The 21945-nt window shown below is 40.7% G+C and overlaps 3 protein-coding genes and 1 non-coding gene across 9 annotated transcripts; 1 reads left to right on the top strand and 3 right to left on the bottom strand.

Moving 5' to 3' along the window:
- Positions 1–3808: 3808 nt before the first annotated feature.
- Trnal-cag lies at positions 3809–3891 on the bottom strand. Its single transcript has one exon. It is a non-coding gene; the product is annotated as a tRNA-Leu (tRNA).
- Positions 3892–4097: 206 nt separating this feature from the next.
- LOC117135698 (long-chain-fatty-acid--CoA ligase 3) lies at positions 4098–21370 on the bottom strand. 5 transcript variants are annotated; one of them, XM_033296104.1, is made up of 12 exons: positions 20852–21034; positions 20369–20395; positions 12214–12437; positions 10473–10608; positions 9058–9120; positions 8231–8669; positions 7957–8163; positions 6611–7085; positions 6377–6549; positions 6050–6313; positions 5715–5990; positions 5495–5649 (listed from the first exon to the last, which is right to left on the bottom strand). In XM_033296104.1, exons 3-12 carry the CDS (start codon positions 12234–12236, stop codon positions 5495–5497), a joined length of 2211 nt encoding a protein of 736 aa, XP_033151995.1. In that variant the 5' UTR covers positions 12237–12437; positions 20369–20395; positions 20852–21034. The 5 variants fall into 5 exon arrangements, with proteins under 5 accessions (XP_033151994.1, XP_033151995.1, XP_033151997.1 ...); XM_033296106.1 differs by lacking the exons at positions 20369–20395; positions 20852–21034 and adding an exon at positions 21304–21370; XM_033296105.1 differs by lacking the exon at positions 20369–20395.
- LOC117135699 lies at positions 7241–7955 on the top strand. Its single transcript, XM_033296108.1, has 2 exons — positions 7241–7595; positions 7653–7955. Exons 1-2 carry the CDS (start codon positions 7261–7263, stop codon positions 7876–7878), a joined length of 561 nt encoding a protein of 186 aa, XP_033151999.1. The 5' UTR covers positions 7241–7260; the 3' UTR covers positions 7879–7955.
- LOC117135700 (cytochrome b-c1 complex subunit 6, mitochondrial) lies at positions 9127–10443 on the bottom strand. Of its 2 annotated transcripts, none has more exons than XM_033296109.1 (2): positions 9814–10443; positions 9127–9770 (listed from the first exon to the last, which is right to left on the bottom strand). In XM_033296109.1, exon 2 carries the CDS (start codon positions 9744–9746, stop codon positions 9486–9488), a length of 261 nt encoding a protein of 86 aa, XP_033152000.1. In that variant the 5' UTR covers positions 9747–9770; positions 9814–10443; the 3' UTR covers positions 9127–9485. The 2 variants fall into 2 exon arrangements, with proteins under 2 accessions (XP_033152000.1, XP_033152001.1); XM_033296110.1 differs by having other exon boundaries at positions 9127–9754.
- Positions 21371–21945: the final 575 nt, after the last annotated feature.

The following is a 21945-nucleotide window of genomic DNA, read 5'->3' as shown; positions in this document are numbered from 1 at the left end:
ATATGCAAATAAGTTTCGAACAACAGTCAGTTCAGTTCAGTCGACTCCATCCCAATGGAATGGGGAAATAGAAAGAAATAGATGGGCTAAATAAATAGGTCAGGGTCGCATTGGGTTTACGTGGAAAACAAGGACTACTCAAGCATTAAGTAGACCAATTCGCTCGACCAAAAATTCCAGATGCAGACAAATACGAATACGAATACATCGGTGAAGTTGCTATCTGCAAAAATCCACTCACGTACATTCGTTGTACTAGTTATTTGAACAAAACAAGCACACAAACACACACACATACACACACATATGTACACACACAACACTCAGACCGCAGCCCGAAAAGTGCACTTTTCCAAATGGCAATAGAAAAGCCCGAAAAAGAAGACTGTCCTGGCAGAGGGGAGAAGTGAGGGGCCAGGACAGGTACAAATCTATACAAACAACAAATAGCATGTGCCCCACTCTCGTAACAATAACAATTCAATCAAATGTTCGCCCAGTTCGGCTATGGAAATCTTCGAATGGAAACAAACAAATGTTGGAAATGCCGGTGAGGAAGTTGAGTTCGGGGGGGTTCGATATGTTTTGATTAAAATTAGTTACAGTTTCAGAACTGTCAAGAGCTTTTCTCTCAGAGAAAAAGTCGCTCTTTGCGACTGCGCTGTATCTAGAGTCCCAACTTTACCGTTAACTATCTGAAAGAGAGCGAGAGAAATGCAGGTGCAGATAAACGGAATAAAAGCGAAATCTGTGCGATGTTTCCCCACTGGCATAGGCGCAAATAAAAAAAAGAACTTTAAATAATAATTGAAATAGTATAAGTCACTTTAATTAAATATTTATAATATTTTTAATTTAACCTTCCGCATTAATTATACAAATTAAGTTATGAGTTTAAGATGAGTGCGATTGAGTACGAATTTAAAATTTAATTCCATACAAATTGACAAAATTAAAACAAAACACTTTTCAAAAATGTTGGCGATTCGAGCGTTTTTTGAGTATGGCAATTATCCAAGATCACAGCGTTCTTACGAGCAGACAAACGGACGGAGATTAATTGCTCATAATTCCGATTCAAACATTTTATGGCATTCTGATATTTTGATGGGGTTTCTTTTACAGTCCACAAATACAGCTCTGAGTATTAAAAATTAATGTTTAAAATCCCAATACTGTTGAAACAAATTTAAGAACTCTTCATTATCTGTATTTCTACCCCTCTGTTGTGTGTTAAAATAGTCATACCCTGCGAAACGGCATATTAATGCACTGGCTCATAGAGAAAGTTGTTCAATTCTATGAACTTGCAACACGTGCGGCATTTTGTTGTCGTTCAAACAGCTATATAGAGGCAGTGATGCTTATCAAATGGCTGTAGTTGCTGAAAACGGGGAGCAGCATGGACCATTCCGCCGGCGGAAAGCGTGTGCATTTTCACAGCCGCTTGAACTTGCCAACATTCGCAAAATGTGCAACACGGCGTAAAGAATTCTTGTTAAGCGCAGCAGTTGGCTTTCGAGGAGGCATCCGACTTGTCTCAAAAACTTAGCTTGCATCTACGCACGCTGATGCACATTTAATTATATGCTTTCAAATGCGCAGATAAAAAATTTGAGTTGGATGCATTGTTTAGCAATTAAGTCTCAATGGTGTATAATTAAGCATTTAGTTTATTTAGCATTTATGTTTATGAATGAATTAAGTAAACAAATCAAATAGAATAAGAATAAAATCTCACTTGTTCCAGAAACCATTAATATTGTGTGTCAACAAATGAATGCATTTAATTCATCAATTGCAAAAGTGCGCTTTCAATGCCATCGAAAGTAACTGGCACACTCTCTACGGTGAAAGTCTAGAGACAACTTTCACTGGAAAGGACACGGGAACACGCCCACTGACACGGACGGGCTGTCAGTCCCAGTCCGTCATCCGCAGTTCGCCGGAGCGCAAAGCGGAAATCAGAGGCCGTATGAGAAGGACGTGTTCGACAAGGCCTGGGGGCGGAAATGGAATGGCGGGCAAAAGTGTTGAGATTACAACATTGACTAGATAAATATCCCAGCAAATATGGCCTTCTGTTGCTCCAGGCCAATAAAACGCAGTCAGTGCACTGCCCATTGTTCGCATCTCATTCGAAACAGATATGTAACCCAAGTCCGTTGAGGGAACATCACAATCGATTTCGAATTTGCAGTAAAAATGCAAATGCCAGATATGGAGAATGTGTCATGAGAAGTCAGAGCCCCGCCCCGATGCAAATTCCCATTTGACTAAGTTTCGTTTTGTAGAATGCATCAAACAGAGGCACAGCCACAGTCACGCATCCACCCAAATGACGCAGCTCCCGTTCTTGTAGATGTAGATGCATCTGCAGTTGCATTTCAGTTGCAGATACGCATAAATATGTATCGGATGCTGTTATTGAAACCGTTTCTGTTTGAACGTAGCTCGAATCTGTTTAACATTTCGTTCTCTTCAATGCATCTTCTATAAGCTTAGTATCTCTGATTAAAGCAGTACAACTTGATTGCAAATCTGACATTCTACTATGTAGTAATTTCCTTTTGGTATCTTTTCAACTTATTTTCCCAATAATAATTTATATTTTAAAACCATATTAATCAAATGAGGATGAACATTATCCGAAATAATAAATTAATAAAAAACAATATGTGAGCTTTTATCGTTTTCCGGAATGTGTCGGTTTTTTTTTTTTGGCAATTTTATCTGCGACTTCTCGTCCTCCTGAGCCATGGTCTGTCATTCAAAATCCATTGAGCGTGACGTTTGAGTATGAATCCTTGTGGGTTTATGGCGAATGCTGTGCTCCATATTCCCCATTCTCCGTCAGTCAGACATGGTCTATTAATTTTATTAGTGTCATCGCATTCAGCTGAAGTCTCGGAATTCTGAATCTTTTTTGGGGGGGGAGTTCCATTCTGTGGTGAAATTCTTATTTAGTTTCCTGCAGTTCTTGAGTTGCATGTACACTCATGGACATAATAATAGGTGTGCAGGTTAAGATATTGGTGGTAGGGTATAAAATTAAATATTGTTATAACGTAATAAAAAAATCAATGAAAGTGAAAAAGTTCATATATTATGTGCATTTTAGTGACATATTTAGACACCTTTTATTATTTATACAAGTGTTAGGCTACAAAAAATGTTGGAAGTCCATAGTTTTTTAAAGCGTGTTCACATGCAATAAAGGCTGTGAAATCAATTAAACAAGATTACCAGACTTAACTCTAACTTTTAATATTTATATGCCGTATTTATAAAACTGTATATACTCTAGGCATTACTCCATTTGTGCACAGTTATATATGTATATTTATCGAATTAAAAAGTGTTCAAAAGCTAATTATCTTATGGATGACAATGTGTGTAATTGTGGGCAGTAGCAACTTGCTTTTAAAATTTGCTTAATCACTGATGGTCCCGCGTGCTCATTATTTGCGAATAAGACATTAACCATTCCTTGTTTTTGGACGACCTTAAAAATGCTCAAAGCCGTTGGAGTAAGCAAACAGAGACAAGGGGGCAAGCAAACACGGCACGGCGGGGCAACGACACTACAGTAAACACTGCAGCGAGTGGACGCAGCGAGGCGTGCTAATTGTGTCATTTACATTGGCAAACAAGTGCAAGCGAACAAGTCAAAGGCTCAAACAAATTAATGCGTCTGAGCGAATCCGTCGAGCTTGCGGATTGCACAGTGCAATTAACGCTGACCGCGGCGTGGCAAGAAGAACAAATAAGTAATTAATGGTGAAGTTAAAAAGTTTAAAAAAATTCTTGTCAGAAGTGGGATTCGAACCCACGCCTACAGAGTAGACTGCGACCTGAACGCAGCGCCTTAGACCACTCGGCCATCCTGACTTGATCGCTAAGTGGACCGCGCACCAACAAGTTCACAAGCCATTTGATCTAGTCAAAAGCACAGTAAAAAGTTCTAGTGAGCTTTGATGAACTGACCATTGATCGATAGAAATATCAATTCAGATATTCGATAAGTATATGTTCTCAAATACATCCCAATTTCAAACCAATAAGCAAGTAACCGCTCAAGTAAAACTAAAAAATAGTTTCGTTTATTCATTTATCCAGTATTTCATACGATCAAAAATATTATAATGCATTGATACTTATGTGTAATAATTGTCTTACATCTTTATTACTCGTAACTCGTTTCGTTATAATAACAATGATCTATTTGATCAGGGTGACAAAATCGGAGATACGAGTTCCACACGCCTTCCCTCGTGATTTTTAAAGAAGTCGAAATTGCATCTTTGTATCATTTGAATTTTATTTAAAAGAAACGTAACGTTTCCACAGAAAATTGCTAAACGTTTCCTAAATATACATAGTTTAACTAAAAATATGACTACAATTTATTCAAAAAGTTCTTGCACATCTAAAACAAATGTTATTACTTTTTAGTTTTAGATATAGGCGTTTTTGTTGGCCTTCTAGTGATTCCAGTGTTTTTTTTTTATATTTTGGTACTAAGTCTTTCATTTGTTGCATATTAATTTTGACTTTTCTCTTTACGTGCTTTACATAATATATTTCATAAAATTCATTTGATGTCCTTTTTTAACTAAATTGAGCTAAAATATATATTACAATCGCCTTTGTAACCTTTATGCCTTTGTGTAATTAAAAGTAATTTTTGGATGGTTCCATTTGTGTTTAGATGCATTTTACTCTGCGCCAAAAAGAAGCATTTGCAAGGGAAATTCTTAGGTTCTTTACTTTCAGTTGTCGCTTTTAATTCATAATCAAGTCGCTTTCATGCTGCTGTCTACATTTCATTACTTCAAGAATTCCATACATTTAACTTAGCATAGAGAAGTACACTAAATATTAGATTTATTTTACACATATATGCTTTTATATGGATGTGTATATCGTATGTACATAATTAATAGGCAACCACTTAAGCTTAATATAAAAATAAGTATTTTTCTGCAATATAAATTTGCCACAAAATGTACTATAAACCGAAATCTGTACAGTATACAATATTCCTTCTCATCATCGGCATTCAGTTATCATTACCAGTATCATTGTCAATCTGTTCAACAGCATTCCTAGCACATACACAGCGCATTTCCAAACCAAACCCAGCTTCAGCTACATATCTGCCAAACAAGTCTTTGACGAACTTTATTAAAATGAGAAACGAGCAATTTTCGATTTCTAGCAAATAAGATAAAACGAAACGGAAAAGGAAAATGAGAACATTCTGTCTGTCTTTACATGCGCCATGTGGCTAATCGTTTTCCTGCATGTACTGCTCGGCATTTAGATCTTTTAGGACTTAAGCTAGTTTGGTTTTGGATTTCGTATGCATGCTTATGCTGTGTGGGGTGCTACTAAAAACAATTAGTACACACTAGCTTCATTGCTGCTGCTTTAATGTTTGCGTGTTGTTGTCGTTGCTGCATCTGGTACCTCTGACTTAGTACATTGACTTTCATGAGGCGTACATGCGGTTAATATCATGCTGATATCTGTCCTGGATATCCTTGCGCTTCAGCTTGAAGGCGGCGGTTACCAGCCCCATGTCCGGAGACCAGACTTCCTTACACAGTGTGATGGCGGCGGGAACCTCATATTTTTGCAATTTACCTTTAAGATTAAACAATTTGCTATTAAAAACATTGAAAAATACTAAAATCTTCATCGTAGCTTACATTTCCGCGCATGCTCAGCAATTTCCTTGAGAATAGCCTTCTCTATGATCGGTGATGAGCACAGCTCCTCAAAGGTCTTCTCACCCAGGCCATGTTTCTGTGCCAGCTCCTCCAAATGGTTTTGGTTGGGGACGACCAGCGCCACTGTGTACTGCTTTGTCGGATCTCCGTATACGCAAATGTTCTCGATGATTCCGCAAGTCTTCAGCTCAGATTCAACTTTGCCAAGGGAAACATACTCGCCGGCCTGCAGCTTAACCAGATCCTTCTTACGATCTGCAAAAAGCGTATTATAATAGAAAATCGAAGAAAAAGCATTGTGCTAAACAACTTACCAATAATCTTAAGTACGCCATCAGCTTGAATTTCGCCAATGTCGCCGGTTTTAAACCATCTCTGCCCATCCTCCTCAAAGAAATCCTCGTTGGTCTTGCCGGGCAACTTGTAGTATCCCTGGGAGACGCACTCGCCGCCAATGAGAACTTCACCCTGGGGATAAGGTTTATTTGTGACGCGGTAGTTGCCTTCTTCCCAGTTGACTAGACGGATGTCGCAGACAGTTAATGGACCTCCAGTGCGTCCATAGGTCATATCACGGTCTTGTATTGGATGTAAAGTTAGTTACTTGTTTTCAAAAGAAAGGACGATCTGCGATCACTTACAGTCCATGACAGTGGCTCCAGACGTAGTTTCCGTAAGGCCATAGCCCTGAATCAGCTCCAAGCACAAACAGGTCTTGATTTGCTCATGTGTATCTGCTGACAGAGGGGCTCCGCCGGACATGATAATGCGCACTTTGCCACCCATAAGCTTTGCCACCTTCTTGAACACCAGTCTGCAAATGCATATGAGATTTAGTTACATACTCATGATCCTTATGAGCACATCGTTCTTACTTGTCAATCAGCGGCGTCTTGTACCCCCTCTGCACCCACTTGACTTTGTACTGGTAAAGGAATTTGAAAAGTGATTTCTTGAACGCCGAGCCAGAGTTAACCTTATCGTTAATGCCCTTGGAAATGCGATCCAATATCAGCGGCACCGAAGTCATGCAGGTGGGCTTCAGGACGGTGGCATCGCCCTTGCACCCGCGTTTGATCTTGCTGCTAGTGTCGATCAGAGTCAGGGGGGTCGAGTAGCCGATTGGAACGCCGGTCATGAGACACACACTTTCCGCAACCAATTCAAAAACGTGAGCCAGGGGCAGGAATCCGATCAGTACATCATCCGGATAGATAGGCACCATATCAACAAAGCCCTTCATTGTCGCAATGCAGTTCTTGTGGGAGAGGAGGACACCCTTAGGTGTGCCAGTGGAGCCGGAAGTGTACATGATAATGGCAATGTCATCGCCCTTGGGTGGAACGTGCTCTGTGGGATACAAAATAAAGTAAATTAGTAATATTTAACAAATTCTTTGCTCATAGCACGCTATACATATGCTGTCAACATTTCAGTGCTGAATTTAAAGCGCATACTTTCGGTAAACAAAAATAACTCTCCAAATTGTGTAGGGTGATTTTTTTTAGTTCAGACACCATTCGAAATGGCTGAAGTCCTTGAGGAATTCATCACCCTAACGCCCTTGACTTGTGTGCAACAATGCAATGCTTTACTAGGGTCAACGTCGGGAAAGCCGAGAAGCTGCTTCGTATTTTTTACACTATTTGGCGTATACTGCGGCGTTCTCATCTTTCGGGCGTATCGCACATATTCCTCTAAGCAAGAAGGAGTCGAGGAGAAGATGACCGAAGGAGTTACCCTTGAGGCTAAGGCGGAAGATTTGAACATAGAACCAGGTCCCAGTCTTGTACATGGATATGTAGATCAAACAAAGCCGATTCTGTTGCAACCCGTCGGTTTTTCCAGTACTGACATGAGGTGAGAGTTCTAGATTAAAACACTGGATGACCCATCAACACATTCTGTCTCGATTAGATGGCGCTATTGCAACGACTTGCCGGAAGCAGAATTAGCACAAGGCTCTGATTGTGAAAACAGAGTAACCGAAAAAGATGACATTGATGACCTCGAAAGGATGAGCAATGTTGTGGATGATAATGATGTGCAGAAGCCGGTTGCATCCACATCGATGGCAACGGCTCGGGCGCCTGAGGATAACGCCGATGGTGAACACGTCGAGCCCACACCATTTTCGGTGTGAAACACGATGCATTTTAGCAAATTTATCGTGTGATTGACATTGAAATAAATCATCTTTTAAGACCCTTTCAAAACGTACCAAATTTACTGTCTTGTCCTGTCTTGACAACTTGGTTAAACGGCAAGATCTTGACGCCCTCCTTGAAGCCAGTGGTTTCCGTCTTTTGCAGCTGATCCTCAATATAGATAATGGTCTTCACCAACGGGCACTTGTCCAGCAGCGTCTTAAACTTGGGCAGCAGATCATGGGAGGTGATAACCGTGGTGACTTCCGTTTCGGTGATGCCTGGCAACAGAGCAAAATATTACTTTAAAACCACATTCATATCCAATCCATCATCCAATTTACTCACAATGAGCAACTCCATCATCGCCCAGCGTAGCATAGACGGTGACAATGGGCATAGCCTGCTTGAAGCATCCGTGGGCAGCTATCATCCACTCGGCTCGCGTTTCGGCGAAGATGACAATGTTCTCGCGTGGTTTCTGGCCGAGTTCTCGCAGACCGCGCCCGAAATTAGCCGCCGTGCGCTCCGCCTCGGTGAACGTCTTCCACTTGTAGTCACCGAGGTTGTACTTCTTGAAGACTCGACCGTTCTGCTGCACTTCATCCTCCTCGCTAAGGATCTGCCGGGTGCCCAGACAACGCTTCGACGTGTACGTTTTGGCCACATAGTTGAATACCTTTTCCAGCGTGTCGATATTCTCTTGCAGCATCTTCACGTGGACATCCCGTGGTGGATCCGTGGTCCGGTAGGTCAGCTCATTGTCATCGTTCCGCACGATCTTTGCCTGGAAAATGAGCGAATTCGTGGCGATTAGTTTAACGTCGTGTTAGAGGTTGCGATTTAAAAAAGAAACGCCAGATTAGGGGAGGGACCACAAAGTAGAATCGACAGAGAGATAACGGACATGTGAGTTTTCGAGGGTTTGTTGAGGTGAGGGCCATAACTCAGGAGATCATGTTTCTTGGACCAACACCAAAAGAGTCTCCAAACAGGGGATTCAACTCTGGGTACGATCACCAACCAGTCCCTGGAACATTCATTGTGCGTGTGTGGTGTTTGTGTGTTTTGTATGGGGGTGCCCCAATGTGTGTGTGTGTGTTCGTGTAATGTGTGTATGTTCCAAAACAGATAGTATAACTAAATAATTAAAAACACATTTGCAAAAGTTAAACCTCAATGTCATCCGGCGCGTACTTGGACTCATCGACCAACATTTTCTGGTTAATGGGCTTGGCCTGTAGAGGAAGGAGGAGTTGAGATATGCGATGAGAAGCTAGTTAGCTTTGGTATTGCATGGAGTTGCTGATCCCTGATTAAGGCATTCAACTCGTATTAAAGATTATAGCAAGCTGCACACAAATATTCGATATAAGCGATCTTAGATTCCGACGTTGGCGTACCCTTAGTAACCCATAAACCTTATCAGCCGACTGAAAAGGCCAACCAAAATGCGTTCCATTTAGATAGTGAAAAATCAGATAAAAGTGTACCCATTAGTGGGACTTTTCCTAAACGAGTTATAGCTGGAAATATTTATATTTTAGTATGCTTCCTTTATTTAATTGCCAATTTTAGTTTTAAGCATTGCTAAAATTTGAAACTATTTGAGTTTGGAGAAGAGACTGTGAGCAACGCAATGATCCAACTCAGCAACGAAGTCGAACAATTCCTCCATGCACGTCTCAGTGGTTTTGGACTTGCCATTCACACGATCATTGCACTCTTGATACTTGTTGTACAGGGACCCAATGTGACCCTTGGCCTGGCACTTCTCCCTAAGGGCTGCTTGCGGATCAACTAACTCCTGTTCGTCATCATCGGCCTTGAGGACAGGCAACAAAACCGGGCTATTAAACGCCATGCCTTAGGCTTTCAAGTAACAAGACTAATTTATTTTGCAGGAACTGTAATTATCAGCTAACACTCACTTCGAAATATGTTTTTTATTTTTGGGCTGAGAGCTAGGGATGTCTCACTGGCAAAGCTTACTATGTGTGAATATTTCCATTTCAAAATAAGGTACAGATATTCTATGATTTTTTAACTTCATGGTTTTGTTATCAGGACCACCTGCGATTTCTTTATGGCCTGACAACCTGTGCAATTGTCGAATTGTAAGTCCTGACACTCGCGGAATTATAAAGCAAAATGAAAGAAAGTTAATCGGATATGATAATTGCCGCATAAAAAGCGAAGCCCTGATAAAGGCAAATAGATTGTGGAAATAGTGGACCAGGTCAATAAATCAAAAGTCGTCATATCCACGTAGATTAGACAATGAAATGAACATAAAGAAACCACCTGGCGAGAACAAGGCTCGAAGCGAGGGAAATAAATGCGGAAAAGAATTAAATGAAACTGATAACCGAGGGTGCACTTTTTTAATAAAAACTAAAACAACTCGATTGTAGCTAAGTAGCCAGGCCTCTGTACTTTGGAACGTTCAGTGCAAAGTCGAAAGTATTTCAACTACACGATTCTAGAGATAGTTACACCCGTCGTCGCACCGATTGGCCGGGTAAGTCTGTGGCTTTTTCCATTCGTTTCAACTAGCCAGATTAGTGGCGAGTCCTGTCGAGGCACTTACCTTCACGCGACGCGAGTCCTGACGGCGTTTCCAGGGCTTCTGGAGCACCAAGTAGACCGGAAGGGTGATAATGTCGTACACGAAGGCGATCGCCTTGATCGCGCCAATAGCGCTCTGCACCCAGAAGCTGTCCATTCTGAAAGGGCAATAGAAATGTCAAATTAGTGGCCAATTGGTATGCAAATTTCAGCGGTGTAGAACTATTGGTTTCCCCGCCTCGTCAAGTGTTCGCCCGGTTGGCTCCTGCAACCATTCTCCCATTGCACCCACCCACTCGTTGTAGCGCCGTCGCAAGCCGAAAACCAACTGATATCACCACCTGCCGCTGCTGCCACTGTTAGTTAGCAGGTCTTGAAAGTCCGACGGCGGAAAAGGGGTAGACACTCTCACGCTCACTTTGGTTCTCGGTGCTCAGAAAACGCTTTTCAAACGGGCGATAACCGGTGGAGAGCTCTGAAGGTGTTCGGCTTTTTATCAGCTAGAGATTGCTAAGCACTAACGCGCCGAAGTCCGAATCGCTGGTAATCATTACTCTTTCGGGGCACAGAATTCTGCCATTGTAATAAACCGAAACTTAAGTGCGTGTCTGGCACTCGTCTGGACCCTTTTATACGTCCTTTTTATACTTATCTGCCATCTAAAACCAATCTAGTTGACTTGCCAAGTACTTCATAAAACGTGTCAAAAATCAAGGGTATTTGCAATATTTTATTGATCTTGAAGCAATCTTTATGGCCCAAATATTTTATAAAATGATGACCCAATTTGGGGGGTACTTCCTAATTTTTACAACGGCTAAATGGCTCTTTTCTTAAACTTATTATCGTTAGTTTATTTTAGTACTTATCGACAACCGAAAATAACCAAAAGATTTGTCGGGAACTCTTACTTTTTTTGCAACTCCATTAGGACCGCCGTCATTTTAAACGTTCTTATCACGCTATTTATAATTAAAATTAGACAAAAACCTCATGCCAAATATTTTTAAATTTTGATTTATAAATCTGAACGACTGCCACCAGAACACTAGATAAACTTATTATCGCAATGTCTAATTAATTAAAGCCGTTGCGCTTTTTTTGTATTTTAATACACTGTAAAGCATTTTACTAAGAATTTTGCCCGCTGATTACTGATTATCGCTCGATGGCTGATTAAATGGAAAACCAGTTACTAGTATCATACCAAGCCCAAGATAGAAGCTAGTTAAATAGGAAACGAGTCAGGCTGAGATTCGCACTTCTTCACAAAATTCTATATATAATTATATAATTGAATATTATATGCCGGTCGAGAGCGCGCTCAAAATGTGTCACTTTTTTATAATTCCTAGTAAAAAAAAAACTGCACACTTGATAAAGACATCGTGTGTGAGTGCTGGCCTGATAAGCAAATCGAACGAAAGCCTTGAACTTGGATTGCGCAAAATGGCATGACGTCAATTTTCCGGGCCAATGAGCTTAAAAGGTTGCACTATGTCAAAAGAAATTTAATAAACCGCAAATAGAATGTTTAAAGTTAAGAGGTGAAAAGTCCATGTGCTAAGTGACAACTCATAAAAAAATACCTCTGTATTTGAGACGCAGCGTTCTTAATGGAATGCAATACATTATTATTACTTCCCAACTCCAAAAAATCCACAACCACAAGCTTACACTGAGTGATGTACTTATGAAACAAAAACACACGTAAAACGGGCTCAAAACTAAACAGGTCTTATATAATAGATGTCTTTACTTACTGCGCATCGTCTTCGATGAACATCTTGCTGCCTTTTCTCTACTTGTCCGATCTATGAATTGAATGAGTGTTTTTTGATCGGTAGTGAAAATGGTGGGTGTGAGGCGTATCCTCCAAAAGAGCCCAGCTCTGATTAATGGCAAGAACGAACGAACAATGGACGCAACAATAAGAGGATGATGTCAGGTGTTCCTCTCCAGATGGATGTTCAGTTTGTAGTTTCACCTGCAACCGATAAAAGAACAAATATATGCATTTATGTAGTGCTAATGAGGTAGGACCACAAATGGGGAGCGACAGCAGACGAGGAAGTCATGGAAATCAGCATTGCTGCATTAAATACCGATACCAGAGTGTGTGATGACATAATAACAAAGCACCTTTGAGCACACAGCAAATAACATAATTCTATAAGCCGCTATCTAGCTTAGCTTATATTATCTTAGTACAGATAGTAATTTCCCAATTGCATTCTTAAAATAGGTTATTTTAATCAAACCGCGCGTAAATATATTTTTTTCCAATTAGCCAACTGTGCGGCCTTCGTAAATATTATAATCAAATCAGAACCTGAAGTCCAAACAAGTTGTTGTTACGCATTCGGCATTTCTGGATACTTGCCAGAATATCGAAACGCTGATAATAAGAACATAAAGAACGATTAAAGATAGTATCAACAGAGAATATACGTATATGTATACGTATATAGGGAAAATGTAAAATTAGGCAGACCATTTTGAAAACCAAGAGAGCGATTGCGTAATCGGATTCTCAACCCCCTCAAATTCACTCTCGCTTTCATTTCGCCCATTAGCTAGGCGGAGAAACATTGGCATAGGTCGGGTACATCAATAGAAACTAAACAAATTCTTTGGCATTCATTTACACAACTTACAAAGCGCTGTTTTTGCTTTCTTCGTTTATAAACAAGTGTTGAAGGCAAGGGCCAAAGTCCGACGCACCAAGGTTTATCCGCTCTGAAAACCGATACCAAATGGTTCCCTTAGAATCTGCCGTCCCTGATAAGCAACGCAGAGCATTCCACTCCAGGGCGCCAAAGTTCGTCTCTTATGCAACCGCTCAAAACTCGCACATCACATGACATGCGAGCGATACAAAACAAAAGGGTATACGAAGTCGAAACTCCGTTTCAGTTTGCTCCGGCGGAGTGCATTGAACTGGCCCCAAAATAAAGATCTTCCCTCGAAACCCCTGGCATATGGTTAAGCAGAAGAGTCGAAACCGTAAGCGTTGTGGAATACGTGTTGTGTTTTGTTTGCGAAGAAAGATAATATGAAAACAAGATGAAGGCTGCGAAAACAAAAACAACAACACATTTCGGTATTTAAACAAAGTATATGCGAAAGAAAAAGCTTTGCAAAACAATCAGCACTGTGGGTCAGGAAAGTGGTTTATAGAGTGGAAATTTGGTTCATTTCAGCACACTATTCTCAAGAACATTCTTCAAAAATTCCTCCAAGCTTATAATAACTTATTATGTTACCTTGTTATTCTTTCTACTTAATGTAGAAAACAAAAATTAGAACTTTTTAAAGTACAAACACAAAGAAAATCCAGACACCATAAGCAGCTGTAGTTTTTCAAGCGAAACTCTTATAGAGCTCACAATTTTTTTCTTTTGCAAACCACTGTGCGAAGTTCAAAACGTTTAAACGACGCGTACATAGGCGAAAGTTGTAAAACTGCCTTTGTAGGTTAATGAATGAAAAATAAAAGAGAATATCAAATCGTTTATCTTCACATATCCATGGGTCAGTTGCAGCCCTTCTAAACTTGAGCCCGGGGGGGCAAAGTTGAAGCTCTAAGTACACAAAAAGAGACCCATGTGTGAAACGATATTGCAGAGAATGGCGTGTTGGATGCAAAGGTTATGCCGAGTGTTCTGTCTAACTAAGCAATCATGGTCCGCTTGAAAACAATAAGGAAATTGTGCACATTAAGCCTGTGATTACTGTAATCCGAACTTTGGACCGACCCTCTGGTCGGCGATGTGCGATGTCGCACATGTGAAAAAATTATGGTGGATGTGCCTAAATAAGCACTGCTCCGAGAACTGATTGAATCAGAACCGACCCGATTCGTAAACCTTGTGGGTTAGATAACACACCCGGCGTATGCGTAATGTCTTACAACGAGCACTTTAACCGGTACAGAAGGTCGTCAGCCATCAAACGAGTTTTCAACGGCAACAAAACACTGAGATTGAATCTAAATTTAGAATAACACTTCCAAATTTAAGCATTGTTAAAATGTTCTTTTTTAACGACAGTCGAGTAAGGTTAAACTTAAAATTGGTCGTGGTAACAATAAAATCCGAGCATAATCACACAGTTATTTAGAATGCTATGGTTCGATAGGGGTAATTTATCGATTAGCTTCACGGTTAAGGTAAAATGAACGTTCGAAAACAGGATTTCGAGTTTTCACACAAACTGATATGCACTAGAACATTTTCGGAGATCGCGTGGTTAACAAGTTACCAATTTCAGTTAATCAACGGGCAAAATGCAGTCTGCGTTCAGCAGATCGCAGACTACGAACTGATTTTAATTTCAGAGTGAAACTCACTTAATTACCTCTATTAAGACAAAGGCACAAACCTTGTATTAATTGCCGCTGAACGGCAGGTACTTGTAACTGTTGCTGTTTCCGTTTTCGTATTGATTGCTATTATTATTTGCGCTCATTGCACGACAGACTGCAAGCGGCTGAAATGCATTGGGCAAACGAACACGTCGTGCTTGATTTAATCAGAAAATACACCTGGAATCGCGACGAAAACAGGGAGTACAAAGTAGAGCATACCGCGAAGGTTTCCAGACTGTTATTTGTATTTTACTGACGCGAATGCAACTGCAACTTCACAAACCCGAAACCCCAAACACAGTGAGCTGTCAAAGTCCAAGATCCAAGCTTTTAGCTCCCAGCGCAGACATTACGAAATTGCCAAACAATGCCAAAATTCGAGTGCAGAGCGTTCTCCACTAATTGTACGGAACAGCCACAAAGAGCCTTAACTACACACAAAGAACACGTCACCAGAAATGCCTCAGACAAAAACAAAAACGTGTCCACTTACGTGGACTTCATTTGCGTGTTTCGTACGAAACTCGGCATACCCCTCACCTTTGCCGTGGAAGTTGCGCAGCAGCAAACTCGAAGAGTGACTCAACCCTTTCCCTTGGCTGTTTGGGTAACACTTTCCCAGCTCCAATTGTACACCACCTGCGTAGCTGCGATTGCCCGTCGATCAGCTGCGTTATTGTTTACAATTGGAAGTGCACCTTCCAGCGCTTGCATAAATGCCACTTGAACTTTGGTCAAGGTGTCGTCGGCGCTTATGGGAAATAGCAACGGGAAGTACCGACTGCCTTGACATTGAAACGGGGCAGTGAAGTGATGTGAGTGTGTGAGAACGCGCCATCATGCGGCGAGTGCGCACACTGCAAAATGTGAATTAAATTGCAACATTTGATTCACTTATTTCCAGCCTGACGGCGTTACGTGACTGTCTGCCGTACCGCCGACTGCTGCGTTCCCCCGAGCGGCGGTTCTCTGGCGAATAATGGGGTAACGAAATCATCGTATGACTGTGTCAAAGTCCGAAATAAAAATACTTTTTGCAGTCGCAGTACACGAATAAAAACGAGAAGAATTGCTCAAACGAGATTGAAATAAAGAAAACAACAGTTGTACACAGAGCGAAATATCACTTGTTTTGTGGCTTGTTTTAAATATTTGTTTTGGAACACGCAAAACCTGTTGGTAGAGAAAATATATGTAAATATATAAACATTATCTGGATATTGTAAGAGAAAAGCTATTTATTATTGTAATTATCTGATTATCAGCTAATGATCTTCGGAGAACGTATGATCGTATGTAACTAGAAATTCCAGCTTTAGTTGGAACGGTTCTAATTAGATTTTTACAAATTTTTCCGTTCACTTGTATACCAATTCTACAGGAGTTATGTGAAAAACATGAATATTCCATTCAAGAAGATAAGATTATTCGTTTTTGAACTGGAAACGTACTATCCATGTGGCAAGTACTCGAAAATGTTTCCGGTGTGACCTCAACAGCATCAGCAAGTGAGAAGAACTTTTGCACGGGGCGTTGAATATTCCACTGAATGAAATCGAGCCAAAGTCGCAAACACGGCAAACAAACAAGCAAACGACGAGTGACCGCTTGCGTGTGTGTGGGTGTGTTTTGGAGGCGAACTGAAAATAAATTTGATTACCGCCGGCGGAGAAAGAGAGAAAGGAGAGCCCTACACCCACACGGGCGCTGAGAAGAAAGATCGGCGCGCTCTCTTTTGCACTCGCTCAGATCGCATGAATACGCGAGACATTCACGTATGCATGCATGTATGTAAATGGGAGTGTGTGAAAGTAAGGCAGTTGCGTAGCGCTAAAAAAAAATGACCTAGACAAGCGAGCACTTATCTTTAGAGTGACCATCACCGCCGAGCACGTGCTCCAGTGAAATTTTCCAGGGAAATACAGACTTTGGCAATGATCGCGAGAGTTGGGGGCAGTAGCAAAGCCAAACGGCCGGTTTAATCGAAGCGGTACTGCTTGAAAACCGGTTAGAAAATCCACCAAAGTCATGACTAAAACAAACACAAATAATGCTCATACGATCCAGGGGCTTAGATCGAAGGGGGCCTTAAGCCGAACATCGTGACGGTCAGCGGGATTTAACTTCCAGTGGTCTGTGCTCCTCTTCGCGAGCCACTGCCCCTGAAACTGAAATACAAACAACTTGTTTTCTAAACTAGACGCTTGCCAAACATAGAACATAGAAACCGCAACAAGGTAGAAAATTCGGTTGGTATGCCGGACTTGAAATTGAATCGGGAACTAAAGCAACGTTTTGAACAAATGAAGCACTCAGGAAAAATATATCTGGGTTATATTATTATAGCCTTCATAGGAGTTTTATTTGTTTATTTTATTTAAAATTGGAGCGCATCTTCCACGTGAATTGTCTGCGAATTTAGACTTTTCAGCGATCTCTTCATTTTGAATTCATCGTAAATTTTAAATAAATTATATTTCACCTTTCTTTGTATTAAACACATTAAAATTATAGATTGAATTTACAAAAAGAGCAAAGTTCTATAATTTTAAAGGGATGTAGCGCAATCTGCAGCTGTTGCAACGAGCTGATAAAAAAATAACGGTTAAGTTAGTTTGCTGAAAGGTCGAAAAAACTGTCAATCGGGGGTTGGGCTGGGCAACAGGCCGATTACAGATTGTCGTTACAACCCGAATTGGAATCCGAATTCCAGGGGCGGCTGCCGGCAGGCGGAGTGTGGGTCAGACATCAGTCCCCCAGACATCGCGTGACTATTTTTGACTTTGCGCCCGGAGAGACAACGAGCGTAGGGAAAATGAAAATCAGCCACTGCACCTGCACAGTTCACAATTTTATCTTATTACAAATTTCAGATTTCAAGTTCTATCCATTTAATCATAAACCCTTTATACAAAATTAAATTTTTTATTTTTTTTAATATATACCAGAATTCAAAATTAGGAATTATTTATTTATGCGATATACCATTTCGTGATATTACTTCAAAATCTTTTTAGTTTTATTTTCAGCTCCTATATGCCACATTTAAAATGTATTTGAATAGAGTATTACGATTTCGTTAGAAAACTGGCATGATAAAAGTTGTAGTTTCAGTAACATTTTATAAATCACTTTGTTCAGTGTAGCATTGGGAAAAGTCACGAGGCGCTGGGCGAAAGGGACGGCGACGAGGGGTGAGTGATATAGGGTGGTTGGGTGGCAAGCGGCAAGCTATGTGGCACGTTTTTCCTTTGATATACCAGCTGAAAATCGTATGAGTTTCAGGGGAAATTGTGCCGCCGTGAAGCTTAAAACAAAGTACAAGAATCGTGCGGCGAAGAGAGCGAGATTGAGACAGCCGGTTGCATGTAAGCGAGTGTATGTGTGAGTGTACTGTACTGCACTGCACTGTGGATACGAGGCGAAGAGCGAGAGAGAGAAAGAGTGGTGGAGAGAGTCAGGGGCAAAGTGTAAAAGGTCAAAGAGCAAATTGTTTACATGGAGCAACCGCAAGTGAGAGACGGGCGGAAAAATGGGCGACATGACCATGAATGAAAGCCGCGACCGGCAAACGTGGCCCGCCCACAAGGCGAGCATTTTCACTGGTCGTTTAGCCACCCACCAGACATTTCTAATTTGGAGTTTTTGCTGCTCCTAAATTCCAATGTACTCCATTTAATGAAGAATCTATTACACTAATAATTGTCTGAACATTTTGAAATGTACACCGAGGCAGTGATACCAGTAATAAAGGAGAAACAATCATATTTAAATTATTTTTGAATAGATTGATCACCTGATTAATGCTGACTGCATGTTTATCAAGGTGCTTTAATATACAACGTCTCAATTGCTGCGTTCCTTTATTCAAAAGCCATGTGTAAGTGTAAGCTCTTGATTTCGGGTAGATATTGAAGTTCTGCCATTATCAATTAACTTGTTAATAAAATAGCTCTTAACAATCAAGTAGATTTGCAATTGTGCAAGATTAAAAGGCAAAATGTTGTGAACTTTACTTGCACCTGAGTTTAAAGCACCATTAGACTTAACAATTGTTTCATTTAACATTAAATGTTCTACATATGTATGTAATAAATAATCTAAAACTCTCTCAAGGATAAAGGACGCGCTTTACAGGAGGTAACATTCTCATTGTACGGCTTCATTTTTCTTATACCCATAAGAACATACCCACCTAGGGATTGTCCGACTGTCGGCTTATCGCAAATCTATATACATATATGTATGAACTATTAAATCACTCCTAGCCCAGCGCGATGTATGGCTAAGTTTGCCCGTTCCTACAGAATAACTACGGGCAGCGGCGATGTGAGCGATATTGCGATTATGAAGTGCTTCCACCACGGATGTCTGAGCCGTGTTTCCGGCACAGAAGTGGAAACCGCGCCCTAGAAACAAAAGCGTGGCAGGAAAAGTGCAACCAACCCAGCCAGTCAACCACCCACCCCACCGACCACCCACCACCCACCGCTCAGCTGGTCGCGAGGTATTGAAAACAGATGACACACGTCACACACACGGGTGCCACAGATAAAACTCGCATGATTTTCAGTTGGTATAACAAGCCGAGACAAAGAGAGCGCAGTTCTCTCCTAAGAGCGAGTCTGCGCAGAACGCGTTACAAGAAACTTACACGTGCAAGCCAGGTAGGGGAAGAGCAGCGAGAGAGCGAACAGAGAGATTTGTTTATGTGCGTAGGTCTCCATTGGAATGGGACCCTTCTCGCCGCATCTAATTACAATTTAAACTGCCTTGGGAAGGAATGCAATTAACAGGTTAAAAATAACGGTAAGGCTACAGTAGACAGTCTAAAAGAGAGAAGCTAAGCTAACCAAGACAATGTTATAGAATTTATGTTTTTTTGGCCGCTTTAATTGCACGCACTCTTTCTAAATGCCGTAATAAAAAGTTATACGATTTAATATCAGTCATCAAAATAAATGTTATCATTTCCTGCTATCATTGCTCTAATTTAAAGAAGAATTCAAATTTAATAGTATGCAAAACAAATATTGAAAAGTAATACCATTGCTGTTATTATAACTGTTGGCTCATCGTTTTCTGTTTGTTTCTTTTATTCGCGACAGTCCGCGCTCGATAAGAAGAATTTACAATAATCCCCATACAACGCGTGTACTGCCTCATTTGAGATAGTTTTGAAGGCTGGAGTCTAATCCGTACTTATTTACGATCTGGAATTTAATTAGTGTGACCGCAAGCCACTCCAGTAAATTCCATTCGTAGAGTAGAGCTACTTTGGGAAGCCCGACTGTACTCCAGTGGCGAAAGCCAAACAAATCAATAAACAAACAGCAAACAAAATGCGCCTGGGTGACAATGGCAACCAATTGCATAAGGAAAGTGCAGTTGCGCTTGCACCAACACTGTGGCTTTCGAATTGGGTCAAGAGAGAGGAGGACTGTTGATTCCTGGCCACGAAACCAGATTTATTGGGTAAATAGACAAGGTGGCGTGACATCCCAGTGGGAAAAGGAAGCCGGCGAAGGAGAAATTGGCTCCGGACTTACCTTTCTTATGGAGTCTAGTTCCCAGCTCTGAGCAGTAGTTCCGGGAGTTTTGGGGGGCGCACACATGCAACGATTGTTAGAATATAATACAGAAATCAGGCTATGGATCGCAACAGATCGCGGATTGAAATAAAACACCGATTATATAAAATGACGTTTTGCCAATAAGAACGCACGGGCACACACACATACAAAGGCGCGCGGACGCACACGTAATACCAGCATAAAATAAAATGTTGCGTTGGCTTCAACACGTTTTTCCTCCTCTCGGCTATTTCTGTTTGTTCTCGGAACTCTCGGATTTTTATTTTAGATAGTCAACGTTGCGCTTTAATTGATAAAACTTTCGCAAAACTTTCACAAAACTGCACATTTGCACACTAGCGCACAAGAGCACTCACACAGACGCAGGCTGGGCAGCGTCGTACGTGTGCGAGTGTCGGTGTGTTTATCACGCCACTCGAAAAACACTTTTCTACTTACACACAATACGCTCGTGAGTTGTATTTCATAAACTGCGTTTCAATGTTGTTTTTAGTGACTTTTTGCTTAAATTAGTTTGGCGCCCGCAGAAGTGACGGAATGGCGCACAACGTTCTCAAATCACGTTAAGTTTGTTTCTGAACTTTTTCGCCGTTTCGCTTTTGCCACGAGATTATTTTCTTTCTCCTTCGCCGCGGCTCTCTTTTCCACTCTCTCTCTCTCTCTCTCTGGCTCTCTAGCTCACGCACACACTTGCGACTTGCTCGAATGCCGATGATAGCTCTCCCCTTCCTGCGTGTGGGTGTGTTGTTCTGGCGTTTGCAATCAACCTTCCTGCTGACAATTGATTTTTTCCCATTGCGCCGAATGCTTTTTCACTCATTCCGTGCCACCCACGTTTGCTAAAAAACTTGCTAAATACTATTCCACGGCTTGTCCAGAAATCTACTTACGCATCAAAAACAATTTAAAAATTGCAACCAGTATTACCAGATGGTGAAGGAGCTTTAACCCCATCCGGTCTCGATAAGCCAGATAACGTACTAAAAAATCCCGTCTTACCGGTAAATTTAAATAGAAGTTACTTTTTAAATGTTAATAAACTGTAAATATCAATGTTAAGAACAGTAGAGAATTATTGAAGTGGATGATCAAATCCAGCACACAGTAAGACCAGTTCTTCAGAGTTCAGAGTTCTTGTTTTAAGAACACAATGCTGTTTTTCGTCATAATTTTGTTAATGGAACGATTTTTAAAATGTAATGATTCTGTCTAGAATCAGAATTTTTTCTAATATATAAAATAAATTCAAAATCAAACAGTGAAATAAAACAAATAAGATACATTTTTTAGCTATTGAAAAGTAAATTTGCCGTTCAAAGTTTTGACATTACATCATACACCGTGTAGAACAGCTTATCCGAGACTTAAACCAAGTAGTTGATCTTAGCTAAGTAAAAAGTATCTTCGTGTATAAAAGTTTATCAATCAGACTTGTAAACGGCATATTTATAACGTATTTTAATTTAAACTTTTGTAGTCTTCTTTTTTTAAGATTTTTAAGATTTAATTACAAAAATGAAATCTTGTTATTG

Source organism: Drosophila mauritiana, chromosome 2R, assembly GCF_004382145.1.
Source record: "Drosophila mauritiana strain mau12 chromosome 2R, ASM438214v1, whole genome shotgun sequence".
Classification (NCBI taxonomy): domain Eukaryota; kingdom Metazoa; phylum Arthropoda; class Insecta; order Diptera; family Drosophilidae; genus Drosophila; species Drosophila mauritiana.
The sequence above is the reverse complement of the archived record's forward strand: the minus strand, read 5'-3'. Positions and strand labels throughout refer to the sequence as shown.

Bases quoted from the DNA above. Each gene is read 5' to 3' on its own strand.
- LOC117135699 (XM_033296108.1), top strand. From the start codon at position 7,261: ATGGCTGAAGTCCTTGAGGAATTCATCACCCTAACGCCCTTGACTTGT. The intron at 7,596-7,652 runs GTGAGAGTTCTA...TGTCTCGATTAG, and splicing joins TTTTCCAGTACTGACATGAG to ATGGCGCTATTGCAACGACT.
- LOC117135700 (XM_033296109.1), bottom strand. From the start codon at position 9,746: ATGGCGTTTAATAGCCCGGTTTTGTTGCCTGTCCTCAAGGCCGATGAT.
- LOC117135698 (XM_033296106.1), bottom strand. From the start codon at position 12,236: ATGTTCATCGAAGACGATGCGCA. The intron at 6,550-6,610 runs GTAAGAACGATG...ATGCATTTGCAG, and splicing joins AAGACGCCGCTGATTGACAA to ACTGGTGTTCAAGAAGGTGG. The intron at 5,991-6,049 runs GTAAGTTGTTTA...CGCTTTTTGCAG, and splicing joins TGGCGTACTTAAGATTATTG to ATCGTAAGAAGGATCTGGTT.